The 14,366-nt window shown below is 45.0% G+C and overlaps 1 protein-coding gene across 1 annotated transcript in view; it reads right to left on the bottom strand.

Annotated features, from left to right (window-relative positions):
- The window catches only part of DIP2C (disco interacting protein 2 homolog C), a gene marked incomplete at both ends in the record, with an annotated part of 321,979 nt that extends 311,633 nt beyond the window's left edge, over window positions 1-10,346 (bottom strand). Inside the window, one exon of the mRNA XM_080611663.1 lies at window positions 10,262-10,346. Coding sequence (XP_080467789.1) covers window positions 10,262-10,346 — 85 coding nt within the window. The remainder of the gene's footprint in view (window positions 1-10,261) is intronic.
- Window positions 10,347-14,366: the final 4,020 nt, after the last annotated feature.

The raw sequence follows: 14,366 nt of genomic DNA, 5'->3' as shown, positions 1-14,366 counted from the left end.
GGCCAGTGAGGCAAAAGCAAAGACATGAGAGCAAAGAGCAGCTATCCTGATGAAACCTTCCAATGAAAACTGGGTTTGCTTTCAAAGAAGGAAGGGCCTTCCCGTCAGCTGCAACTTAGTATGCTGGAAAAGCATATATTCAAGGTGCATTTAATCACATACAGAATTACAAATAATAATACAAAATACCAGAAACACTAAAGAGTAATAAAAGAAATAATAGTCACAGATCTATTCACTAAAAATATACACCACAATGTATGTCTAATGTATGAAAGCTGAACAGAAAGATGGAACTAAAGCAGAAAAAATAATACACTTGCTGTCTTACCAAGACTCATTTCATTGCTGAGTATAGACCCCACCTCCCTGAAGTATCAGAGAACAGGATGCAGGAAGGATTAATCTTCAGAGGAAGCGAATGCTTTCTTACTCTTTATCCAAATTATTAAGATGACAATACCTTTATGTAAAAGCCAATTATCAAGCTACATATAATAAATTTTAAGGGAGCCTTTAAAATATTTTTGTTCTGCCACTTCATGATTATACAGAATTCCCCTGAGCTACAGGCAAATATATGAGTAGTCAGTATTTAAGCAAGTATTATCAGAGCGGCTGTATTTGATATCCTCTCAAACTGCAATGTATGCACATCCTTACAGTGTTCAATATTGATTTAAAACAAATTACTACTGCAAGTAAATGTCAAGTCATCACTAGTAAACCACTGAAAACACACTAAGCCTGAAATTCTCAACTGTTGCAATGTTTTTTTGAAGTTACCAGGAAAAAGTGTATCATAATATTGGGCTAATACATTTATAAAATGCCGTTACAAAAGAACTTACAGCACTTAAGCCAGTGTATTTCTAGTCAAGGGAGGGTATCAACAAACACAAACTTCTTACAATCAGTGTTTTTTAGAAAGGAGCCTTCTATCAAGTCTACTAGTGGGTACATTTTTTTTATAAAGCTGTTGAGTCTTCTTTCCTATGTAAGTGTTTCAAGTGTCTGTCTAGCCTTATTAATATTTGTCTTTTCTCCAATCTGAATTTTTCTCATTTCCATTCCTAGGAATGGGATCGTCTCATGTTTTTGACTGCTAACACTGCACTAACTTTGCACTATGAGAAAGTATTCCTCCTTCCTCAACACAAGGTTTGCAAATAATCAAAATAAACTCCCCATCTTTCTCATGGTTAATGATGTTTATTAGGACTGCTTTAATCCCCAGTGCCCATGTCTCTACTCTTCGTCACTCTTCTAAGATCTCTTCTGAGCTGTTTTGTCAAACTCTCCTGAGTCTGTGGCATGGATACTCATATGACTGAAGTCAGAGTTTGGAACAGATGTAGACAAAACCTTGTGACTGGAATGTGTCAAATGCTTTAGCAGCATAAAATTCATAAACATAAAATGCAAGACTTCTTTTTAATCATCATTAAAAAAAAAACCACATAACAAAAAATTGAAAAAAAACCCAAAAATCTTTAAATTTAATTCCTGCTGGCCCCATTCTTGTTGCTCAACACAACAAACCAACTTTCTCCATTACAACATGGAGCTGATTAAAAGTAAAGCCAATTAAAAGTATTGTCAACCTGTTATTTTCCCTTCGAACTAAAAGTCCAATGCTACTTTTTCCTAAAACAAGAAAAGTTAACCCCCATTTCACAACAGTTAGAAAAACCCACACCATCTTCCAAACAAGGCATTCTTGGGTTTTTTTTAGACTAAAATATGGCACATGAACTGGACTCTTCCAGCAAATTCGGCAGAGGGGTTTGTCATAGTCATCATTCAAGAAAGAATAGGGATGTTTCTGCATTCTGCTGTTTCACTAGATAACTGTTGTTTGTTCATCCTCAAGAATCTAAAGAAGTCTAGCATCTAAAACATCATTTTCATTTTAAGATTCTTTACCAAAGTCAGACTGTTCACACGTCACCACAATGCCATCATTTAATCTCTTCAGGAATTCATTGAAGATATTACCCTAGTACTTTAATGGGGTAATATTTTTCAACAAGGGTAAGAGAAGCATGGCATACAAAATGCTCATTCTCTTGGCAATTATTACAATGAAAAATATGAGTTAATATGACTAAGTGTACCTCCTCAAAAAAAAAAGTGAAGTTTCATTATTTGCTATGACCTTGAGGCATGTAGCTTTACAAGACTGTGGTTAAAGAGTATATGGATTTTGGAAGGAAACTCACTGCACAATATCAGAACCATTCCATACGAGATACTACAATCCCAAAGATTAATTTGGTCTATTTTCACATGGAATAATAATAGATGCAATAGCCCTGTAATCATCCTGCTAATACTGCGTAACTCTATCTGGAGGGCCCACACAGAGGGAATAGCCCAGGCCTGCTTTCTGTGAAGAGATTGTTGCTAAGTTCTCTTTATTTTGCCAGGCTGCTTATGGACACATGGACATCTACACCCCAAGAAAGTAAGTGCTAGCACACTTCACTTGGGTCTCTAAGCCAACCAAAAGTCTCTAGACTTTTGCTAATGTAGGCAGACTCTCAACCACCAGCCTACCAATGAAAATGCAGACTCCATTTCTTACAGCTCAGTATTTGTCACAGAGTTCGTTATGAAACATTTTTCTGGCTTCTGAACAGCTCCTACCAGACCAGACTTACAAGATTTCTCTTTATATTTTAATCTTACATACAGATGAAGCCAAAATTAGAGTGAAGAGACTACAGATGCCATGGTTAGTGCAGAGGCATGGTTTCTGGATCCAGAGAGAAACAGGACCAAACACAGGTCCTAACATCCATTTTTACTTCCACAGAAACTGGCAACGTTTGCAGAATCCCTTCTTCCCCACAACTGCCACCATTCTGCAGACCCAGTCGTACACATAAAAGCAACCACCACCTCAAGCATCCTACAAGATGGTCTATTGGTCCAGTTCAGTCTCTGGAAATCAAACAGCCACTTCAGAAATCATAGGAAATACCTTCCCTTCCACATTATTAGGATACTTTTTAAGAACTCTTTCCTTCTGTAGTCATTCAACCGTTTCACATGATACTCTTAAAAAAAGGTCATTGAGACCAGACATCATATACTTTCCCATGTTAACTTCTGCTGTAAAATAACGTGACAATTATCCACACCCCAGCACTTAATGCTGCTCTAAGGACTGCAGGTTATGTGTCAAATAAGACTATGTCTACCACACTGCCAAGAAACAGCAACTGACTCTATCTTCAGAAAAGGGACTACAAGAAACACCACCGCATGCCTTTGTCCATTCCCCCAGAGCCATGCATAGGCTGTTTTGGTAGGGCTCCACAGGGTAGGGGAGAAGCCTCCTCTTCTGCAGTCAGAGACTCCAGCCACAGCCACGGAATGGTCTTCCCAACGTCTGTCTCAAGCTGAATTGCTTTGAGTATTCCTATTCTTACCTTTGCTTTTTTATTGCAGAAAAATCATGATGTCCCAAATATGTTTTATATGGGTTTTAAAGTTATCCTTAATCTTAGTGATAAATAATACTGGCTAGCAATTAGAAGACCTAGCTAAGATTACTGAGAAAAACTCAATTGATTTACACAGGCCTAAAATGAGCAATTTATCAGATGCATTCCACCAAGTGGAATTAAATGAAACCAGTTCCCGTTTTTTAGTGTATGCTTACTCAAGTAATACAAGAAAAGACCAGAAATAGCCCTGCAGAGAGCAATCATGTTTTGGAAATGCCCCCCACATCACCACAGTCAAGGAGAGAATCAGGGCCTGTTGTTGTTAGCCATCAGAAAAGGCTCTTAGCAAGCCAGAAAAAGACTGCTGCATCCAGACCCTGCAGCTGGGGCTACTGATTGACGAGGTGCTCAAGAAGAAAGGGAAAAAAAAGGAGGCGGAGGAGGAGAGAAGGCAGAATGGGATCATCAGGAGTTTGGCAAAATGAAGCTCACCCACCGGGAAGGCAAGGGAATGTACATGCATAATTTTACATGGATTAAGAGTTTGTGTCAGATCTGTGATGTGCTGTGGTGAATTCTTATACTGCAGTGAGTCATCTTGTCTGACAGTTGCCGGGGAATTAAAGCAGTTATTTTTAAAAAATTATATGTCCTGCTTGACGTGTTATACAAATAGCCTCTTAAAAAATTAAAATGCAGTCAGTGCATTTTTAAGTATAGAAGAGCTATGGTACATTTAGGATACTCTGTACCACACCACAAACATCCATTCTGAGCTATGAAAACCTAAAGGAGTTTATCGATGTCTCTTCAGAGAAACATTGATCTTTCTGCTGCTCCCAATCCAAATCCTGCAACAAAAATTAGTTTACTACATCTGCCTTCTACACAGCACGAAAATATTTTTCCCTGAGAAAAATTAAACACAATGGAAAGAGGTGTGCTAAAGTTAAATGCCTTCAATAGCAAAGGATATTTGGTTTGCTAGAATAAAGACTATTTGAATCAAAATGACAGCATTCCCCTTATAATGGGGAAACAAAGGCAGGCCAATACTCTTCCAGAGAAATGCAGCTTGTTGACTCACAACCATAGGTGTACATCGCGCAGCTGGTTTGGCAAGGGGAAGCATGGCTGGCTTCGGCTCCTGCACTGCGCGGCAGAATCGTGCAGATGCACCCTGAAGCTGCAAAGGGCAGCTCCTTCCAGGGCATGTTCTCATTAGGAATACACTGCTTATTGCCTGTTTTGCCTATAAAACTGACACCCTGTTGGCAATTTTCACACATCCCTGGGAGGAGTTTTTCAAGTATGTCTGTTGTGTAATACAGTAAAGATCATCTGAATGATCTATTAAGTGTAACCGCTGGGCATCAATGCTGCTCAACATCAGCTGGCAATAAAGGTATATTTACAGCATGCCTTCGGGACAGCTGTTCTGGGAACATCCTGGAGTTTTGCATAGCCTATTTACAAGGCATTAGAATGTGCTTCAAAAGAGTGACAGAGAATCCTTTCAACACACCACCACCCATTAAAAGCCCTTAGGTCCAAATAGCACAGTAAAGTGAAGTAGGTAAATAATAAATAAATAAATAAACTCCTTTCAAATTCCAGTGCTTTAAAACACAAAGTTATTAACTCATGAGTGAATTTAACCTTAATCGACCTACTGTTCCTCTTAACTTGAGCACCATCTGAGAAACGAAACAGCTGATGAGAGAAGCTTCACCTTACAAAAAAGAAAATCTGCTGACAGAGCACTTGATTTTATCGTAATTCCCATGGTATTTGGTATATTTTCTTTAAGCCTTAGATCTTGTACATAACTTACATGAAAGTTTCAGCTTTATGTGTTTTGAGTAAATTAGTCCTCTTTTTGACAGAAAAAGAAGTGAAAACATGAACCAACTGCACACTCAAGGCTCAAAAAAAACAAGAAGCAAATGTGAGTATTGAATTCCTTAGTTCATTTCTCACCTAAACTCAGAAAGTATTAACACTCTGTCATTGTGCAGGTGATACCCACTTGCTAAGCAGAGCACTGTCTCTCAAGGAGTGAATTAAAAGGATGATTCTGTGTCCCAAATCACAGAGGTGTGCTAGTTATTGAAATTTTCACACTTCAAAACCTCCCCACGGGTGAAGAGTCAGCTGGCAAATGTTATGGAGAAATAACAACTAGAGGAGCTAACTACAGTTCTCTGGCCCCAACCCAGGGACTACATGTGGACAACAAAAGACAGAACTTATACCTAATAAAACAAAACCTGAGCAGTCAATGACCCAATCCACCCAACCAATATTACTGAATATAATCGAGCCAGTAGTTACAAGGAAAGCTGAGGACTAAACTAATTAGCTGAGCGCACATCCAGTTCCTTTGGGAGTAAGTAATCACTTACTAAAGATCTGCTGACACTTTTCTGAAAGCATTCTTTGGAGAAAAGTTCAGACTTCTTTTAAAAAAACCCTGCTATGTCTCATATGTTTAAAATGGAAGAGGACTGGAAGCACAGCATGGAATATAGGGAGAACAGTTTCTGAGCAGGATGGTTTTCACATTTTCCATGTGGCGCCTGTAGTTCTTTAAGTGTTTCTGCTATTTTATCTGACACTTGGATAAAATACAGGAAGAACTATAAGGCATCTTTTCCCAATTAATTTTGGCTCAGGAAGTAATTGGAAGGGCAATATAACCTATAGCCTTAAACTGAGGGGGAAATGAGAAAATATTGGGGGGGGAAGCTTTTTTCTTTAAAACTGTGTTTTTAAGAATGGAGGGGTTGTAGAATTACTTTTTTTTTGGTTAGTAAGACTGGACTTCTGGTTTTATATAAAAAAAAAAAAAAAAAGCTCTTCAGTTAACAAGCCCCAAGCTATTCCAAAAACCCAAGATGATTCATCTGTTTCCACCCAGTACAATTTTATATATCGTTAGTAAACTAAAGCCTCATAAAATTCTAAGCAGCCCCGAAGAACAACTACTGCAGAGTGACATGTTGATTGCATCAGCCTAGGAGGGCTATAGTTTTGAGCACTGCAAGCTTTAGTACACTCAGTTGGAACCACTAGTGTCAAAGAACACGTACGTAACATGCTGCTATTGGGCACATTTACTCAAACACAGCAAAACAAATGTCTTCGGAATATGTGTTGGGATTGGGATGATTCCATAACTTCCAATTTTCATAAAATTTAAACTGCTACTGTGCCTGTACTGAGAAACACTGAAACAATTTCCTCTTCCCAAAATGAAGTGAAAACACCGTCAAGAAGTGTGCTATTGATGCCTTAAGCTGAATGCAAAATTACATGCCAACACACCAACGTGGAAGTCATTCTTGGTACTCATCACTGTGCTAAGCTACCTGCCCACCACTCACTCCTTGCATGGGGCAGGCAACCAGCATGCAGGCACAGAGGATACTGGCAAGCATTTCTGATTCTGACTGCTCTTCACTTTCTAAATTATAAGAATGAAACTAACAAAATCTAAAGTAGTTATCCTCATTTGCATCCACAGTACCTTTTAAATAGCTATGTTTAAAACAAAAAAGCCCATTCAGACCACAACAAAGGGGAGGTAGAAGGCATGCGGTTTGCCCACAATAACCAAGGGGTTAGGATTGCCACAGTGACGTTCTTAGCAGAACACCAAGTAAACACCTTCCAGATCAAGTGCTCCTCCCTCTCAACCAACAAGCAGCGAAGAACTGCCAAAATACTCTTAGAAAAAAGAAAGGCAGTTTGCCCTATCATGTAAAGAGCACGTGTTACCTGTCCAGCAGCCACTTCCTGAGGTTCCCCTGCCAGCAGCCCTGCCGCGAGTGAGGCCATGCCTAGTGCACAGCTGAACAAGAAACTCAGAATGTGGCTACGAGGAGGGGGGAAATACCATGGCCGAATTTAAATGTATGCTGACTACCAGTGTGGACTGTAATTACAACATCTGCACAGAGCACGCTGTGCTAGTGACACAGTAACTAGAGGTCTGGTCACACAGACACCAGCTATTTTATGTTCAATTTTAAGATGCATTGCGTGAGTAGGACCTGCGCTATGACACAAGACACTTCCAAGAGCGAGGAAGGAGACAGCTTTAACTCACAGCCAAGAAACAATCATGCAATAATCCTGCCCATGCTCCTCTTTTCCGCAAAGCAGTAGCCTCCTTTCAGAAGCTGTTCCTAAAGCTGCACTGTCCATATCAGGTTTTGGCACCTGAAAACTTGGTTGCTTGGGTGTAAGTGGCAGCTGTAAGACCCACAGCAGCACCAGAACTAAAAAACTCACACTCACAAACAGTTCGACAATCCAATTCAGGCACCCAGCATTTGAAAACACATTTTCCTCACAAGTCTGACTCAGAAAAGCACTTTAAAAAAGGGGTACAACTTACAGCAGTCACTCAACTCCCAATGTTACCAATGAGACCCAAAAACAGGCTTAAGCATGCAGCTGCCTGTTTATCTCCTTCAACAGTTTCCGGCTTCACAAAGGCAGCAGAGACACCTTAACACATCACAAGCTTGACATGTGTTAAAACCTCAGTCTCGTGAGCTGTTGTGTACATGTGGATCTCAGTGAATGTCAGTACACTGGCTCATTACAGTCAAGTTAAGCATATACACAAGGTGCTGCACATTCAGGGCGTGAAGATGCAAAGTTGCCCTGAAAACCATTTAACTCAGAGCTGGCATGGCCAGAGTATGATCAATCTTCTACAGCACAACAAAACTGTACAGATTACTGATCCCACGATCTGCAGGGATTAGTTTTGCAAACATGCTAGGAGTTACAGCATGGGTGCCTAACGGTAGGAGCAGTGAATCACTTTATCTTCTCTGGCATTGAGCGTCATGTACCTGACTAAGTACACACCAAGAGTGGCCTGGCGGAAGACACTAAAACTGGGATTCTGACCCTTCCTCTACCCACATCTCAATTCCAACTCATCTTCATTTAGGCTGCCACAGTCAGAAAACATGAGCCATCCCGTCTGCTGGGTGTAACATCAGTGGCACAGAAGGAAAGATAAAGTCAGGGGGCTAAACTCATTCCAGCTCTAGCTGCAGGGAAGTTACAGCCGTGCAGATACAGATGTTCAATTGCAAACCACATCCCACTTCCTCAGAGCTTTCTTGGATTATCCTACAGCAACAGCAATTGCACCGTAAAACTGTATTACAACTTTAGTATACTGAATTAGCATATTTCCCATTGAAGGTCTATGCTAGTTTGATTTTGGTCTTCTGCAAGCACTTACTAACAGCTGCTTTAATTAGTATCTCATTGGTGTGTAGACAATGATCTTATACACATCAAGAAGCGCTTTCTGCATAAAGCAAGAACGTTACGTATACCATGATACAAACAGTCCTTCCTCCCACCCTCAGTACCACAGATAAGGGCCAATCGACAGGCAGTGCATCACAGAAAGGCAGTATTGTATTTAACTCCTCTTATTTCAGGTTTTCAGGGCACCCTCGGGGAGGGGGAGGCACCGAAATGAGAGCCACAAGCAATTCCAGTAGCTCATTCTCCTCTTCACCCTCAAAGTGTTAAAAGGAAAATACAATGTCAACATCAGCTCCTCCCTGCTGATGAAACTGGCTCGAGTGCGTTTTAGTTTCTGGCTTGGAGCCCTTACAAACCGTTACAGAAAGACAGAAAGACAGCTCAATATATTGACCACTTCCAATAACTAATTTGGGACGCTACGGGTCATTTGCCCCTCCTGTTAAGTGCTGCAGGCTCTCTGGGAATGAACCCTGATATTTGGTGGGGTTTATTAAGAAAAGGGGGCAGCTAATAGCAGATTTGCATTTCAGGGAAGAGCCAAACCTACTATCAGTATATATAAATACTACCCACTCTTCCTCTGGGAGGTCCACGTTACATCTGATACACAAAAATCGTCTTCAAGACTGATGGTGGGCGCTCAATCCACGCCCCCCCCCCGCCCCCCCCCAGCGATCCTGACAAGGCTGCCTGCCTCTGGGTCCCGAACCGGAGCTGACACACATGGAAACGGGGAGCCGGAGCCCGGCTGAAGAGCGGAGCGGAGGGCGGGCTGGGGCTCCCGCTCGTCCTCCAGCCACGGCGGCAGCAGGATGCGGGCTGCAGGAGAGCCTTCCCAACCGGGAACTGGAGGAGCATCAACAGCGACCACGCCAAGAAAATCACCACGAGCTCTCATTTATACATTAAATATATATATCTCCCGCAATTGAAACAAATAAACCGTTTTCTCTCAGCGACCTAACTAGTATTGTCCAAAACGACCTTCTCACGGGGTGTTTTGTTGCAGCCGACACACACACTGCATGGACTTGGTGGCGAGGCTCTCGACACGGTCAAAGAGAGGGGGTTTACACGCAGGTACACGGCACATTTCCGTGAAGCTGCATTTTCCTGGCAGGGCAACAGCCCCTCCGAGGCATTTTTCCACCTCCCGCACTCCACCGTGCGAGGCTGGGGCGGCCAGCGCTGCCGCCAGAACCCCTCTGCCTCCTCCGCCGGCGACAGAAGAGGGGGAATTCACAGGTAGAACAAAACATCCGCGCCGGTGCCCTCCGCCAGCCCGCCGGCGGGGCGTGGGGGGGGATCCGTCAGGGGACCCCGCGGGCGCCACCGCAGCCGGGTCGAGCACTGGGCCGCAGGGCCGGGGCTGCTGTGAGGGGAGGGGAGCGGAGCGGGCAGGGGGCTCGCCGAGCCGCTCCGCTGCCGCGCGCCCGCGCCAACCGCCGCCCGCCCCAACCGCCGCCCGCGCGAGGGCCGGGCCCGCCCCACCGCCCCTTTACCTTCGGAGAGCTCCAGCTCCAGCTCGGCCAGGCGGGCCCGCACCTCCAGGGGCAGGGACACGCTCTCCAGGCTGCGGTCCGCCATGCTCGCGCGGTGGGGACGGGCTCTCCCCTCCTTTGGCTGCCCCCGCTTCTCCCCCCTTTGTCCGCGGTTGAACGGGGAGAGGGAAGGCGGCGGGGCCGCGGCGGGTGGCTGAGTCCTCCCCGCGGTCTCAGCCGGGCATGCAGCGGGGGGGAGGCGGGCGGTCCGCGCGGGGGGACGGGGTGCGGAGGGTGGGAATGCGGAGGTTTCTCCTCTCCTCCCCTCTCCTCCTCCTCCTCCTTCGCCGCCTCCTTCAGCGGGGCCCCGCCATGGCTGCTCCCGCCGCCCGCCCGCGATCGCTCCGCATCGGCTCCCAGCCGCGCCCGGCCCGGGCCGCCCCCCACCCCCCGCCGCTTGGCACCGCGGCGGCGACTCCCGCCTCGGCTCGCAGCGCCTTGGTCCCGGCCCGCTGCTCCCCGCCCGGCTCGGGCTGGCGGCGGCGCCTGGCGCTGCGGTACCGCTGCCGCGACTGCTGCTGGCCAGGCACAGCAGCGCCGCTGTCACATCCACGTGACCGCGCCGCCCCGCCACACCGCCGCCGGCCCACAGGGGGCGCCGCAGCGCTGGCCGCGCTCGGCTGAGCGCTTCGCGGCCGCCCAACGGGACCGCCCCGCCTGCTCCGCGCTCTCAACCGGCTGGAGCCCCCTCAATGGCTGCGCCGGTGCTTTGGGCTTCCCTTCCGTAGCAGGAGCGACCGTGCTCCAGCGCTTTGCACGCGGGCGGTGGATCCGGCGTGAGGCTGGTCAAGTGTGCTACCGTCTATTCACCCAGCAGCGCTCCCTGCAAGTAGGACTTCTGGTCCCCGACCTACCGAGGAAGAGGGGAAGGAGAGATGCGCCCCAAGCAGGCAATAACTCTGCGCCAGAAAGACGGCTGGCACGCCAACACCCTGCATCCTGTTTTCCTTCTCCACCTGCTGAACAGCTAGCAGCATATCCTTATTTCTACCTATATTGTCTGCATTCAGCCAGTGATGGACTGTGCAGTGCTCAGATGTGCTGTGAAGTTGGACTCGATGGTCTTAAGAGTCTTTTCCAGCCTTAATTTATTCTACTCTACTCTGCTCTACTCTACCCTACCCTACCCTACTCTACTGTACTCTATTCTGTCTTATTCCAAACAAGCTGTGGCTAATTCTGTTCCTGTCCGTCACTAACCCATTTCCATAAGAGGTTAGCATAAACTTAATATAATAAAAAGGAGCAGCTTTGTCACTGTGTCCATGCTCAGCACCAGCATGTACTAATTGACGCTGAATCCATACCTGGAGAATGTGGTAAAGGGACCTGCCTGTGCTCTTAATAACACCTCTCCAACATGAGAAGGGACTGTTATGAAAACATTTAATAAAACTCACTTTCAGATCAACAAATATATATTCACAGAGAACATCTTCCTGTCTGGGTTTTTCTCCCTGTACATGTTTTCTTCCATTTTTTTGTTTGGGTTAGGTTTTGGTGGGTTGTTTATTTTTAATCTCTCCCTAGAAGGATGGAGCAAGTTATCACAGTATCTCTCATTTTAATGTTCTGCGAGAGTCCCAATGGCAGAACAGATCTCCAAAGGACTCAACATTAGCAAGAAGAAAAAGGCATAGTCATTCTGCAGCCAACCCTGGCTCACCAGTTTACCATTTCAGTCCGTGGAAGAAAAGCGAGGACGTAGGTGTTTCTTCAAAGAAGTTTAGGCTGCACCTATACTAAACAATGTAATTTTTAAATACATTGTGGAACAAAAATAAATTACATCATATTACCAGCTGTGCTGAACTGGCATCAACTCTGGAGCGATTCCTGCAACATGTGCAGCGCTGGTGGTTTCTCCTGTTTTCGCTGGTTACCAGCCCCAGACACAAGAGAGCTGTTCACACCCCAATCGTGGCCAACACCAGCATCACTTCAGCCAGACCAGTGGCAGAACTGGTTGGGATACTTTGCTGAGGTTGCCTACCATAAACAGGGCTTGAACGCACAAAGTCCCTGTATTTTATGGTGCTGCTATTTGTTCTGTTGTCATATATGTTGATTTCCAGTAACCACTCCTGGGCTACTCTTTAATTCACTGCAAGATGAGAGCCATCTGGTTTGCCTCTTTTTACCAGGGCCATTACTCTCAGCAGTATGGCGACACACACACCACTTAGGGCTGTGCAAACACCTCTCTCCCAGCACTGTGCTACACAGGGGTGAGATTTTTACCCTTTGTTGAGCACTGCGTGTTTCAAATACAGATATTCAAAATATTATCCAGGTCTTTCTTGTTCACTACATCGAGACGCAAACAATGAAAAGCAATTAAATCCAAATATGCTTCAGGGTTCCTACCTGAGAATCTGAGGTTTGTTTGTTTGTTGTGTTACATGGGATGAAATAGGCTGAAGGTATCAGCCTTCTGCAGGAGCAGCCTTTTCAAGTATGATGGAGGCAGTCAGGAGGGAGGCAAGGGAATGCTCTGTGGTGATCCAGCTTCCTTCAGTAATACCTATATCTGCGTTGCACCTTTACTTCCCCAGTCCTGATAGGAGCAGGTTATTGTAGTCATTACCTGATCAAGGCAGAATCTGTACCAGTGGTGTTCACCTTTGCTTTCCAATTTTTTCCTTTGTGGAGTTACATATGGGAACCTAAAGAGAACTATTTTAACATTCACATCATTGTGCCTGAAATTTTCTTGGTGCTTCCACAACAAGCCCCATGTTTCAGGCACGAGGTACTTTTAAAGGAAGAGCAATCCCTTGGGGTTGGGACTCATCCAGCAGAAATGGAAGTGGCTTAACTTGGTAGACTCTCTGCCAGGGAGATGTGCTGGGTGGTGGCTCCTTTGGAGCTTGGATGGAGGCTTCTGGGAGTTTTTGGGGCTGTGGGGGCCCCCCGGGCAGGCAGGGCCATCCCACCGCCTGGATCTGGGCACAGAGAGGGGAAAGGGATGTGGGAACCTTGACCTGGGGCTCCACCAGCCAAGCCCTGGTACAGAGATGCGCACGGGGACATGGGAGCCTCCTTTGGAAAGCCCGTTGGCTCCTCTAGAGCTGATGGCAAGAGGAGAGATTTCTTACTTATGCAAAGGATCAGGGCCCACACTCCAGGAATGAAATCTCCAATCAGATAGATTTGCATGATGATTTTGAAGCAACACTGAAATTCCAGTGAAAAAGAAGCAAGTCAGGAGGCTTTACTGTACTGGTTTTAATTCATGGATACTTTCAGATTTATAGATAAGAGGCTGCATCCTAATCATCCCCTGGAATGAGGAGTAGAAATGTTCCTGACTCTAAGAAAAGCAGGGTGCTACTTGTATTTTGAATGCAGGAGTTAATTAGCAACATCAGGATTTGTACAATGCTTTTCTATCAAGACATGTTTTTCAACAGGCATGGCAGCTTCATCTGCTTTCAGGAGAAGAAATAAGTCAGTGATGCCTTTCCTACAGTGGCACTGGTCAACACAGCTTACAACTGTCTTTGTACACAAATGCTTTTGTTATGATTGGATTATTTACATGCGGTGGCCCACTTGAACATGTGTATCTTCATGGAAGAAAGACAAAAAGTGTATTTTTACTTAACAATACTTACTGTAATGGCCAAATCCTGTCAGAGGCTATTTTCTGTATAGATCACCTTACGGTGTCAATAGCTGAGTGAAACTTCTGAAGAACCAGATGGAATTGCGCTTGACTAGATAAAAATTCTCTTTCCTAGCTCTCTCACAGCAAAATATGTGTCCAATTTTGCAGAGATTTAGCCTGAAGATTGGTCTATACCAGAAAACGTTCCCAGCATCATAACTTTAGGAACGGGGTAAGACACTAAAGACACTGAGAAAAAGAGAAAAAGCTCTTGTGTAGGTACTGTTACCTTGACCTAAAGCACCTAAAATGGTGTGCGTGTCTCCTGGACACCACGGTAAAAGCAAGAGGACCATGTCCATGAATGAACAGGTCAGCTTCTCTTCTGTCTGTGAGAGTGAGGAGTCAGGATTTGGCCAATGTAGCAAAAAACAAAGTCAAAAGCGGGAAGCATTC

This window comes from Psittacula echo (genome assembly GCF_963264785.1).
Source record: "Psittacula echo genome assembly, chromosome: 2".
NCBI lineage: Eukaryota > Metazoa > Chordata > Aves > Psittaciformes > Psittacidae > Psittacula > Psittacula echo.
The sequence above is the reverse complement of the archived record's forward strand: the minus strand, read 5'-3'. Positions and strand labels throughout refer to the sequence as shown.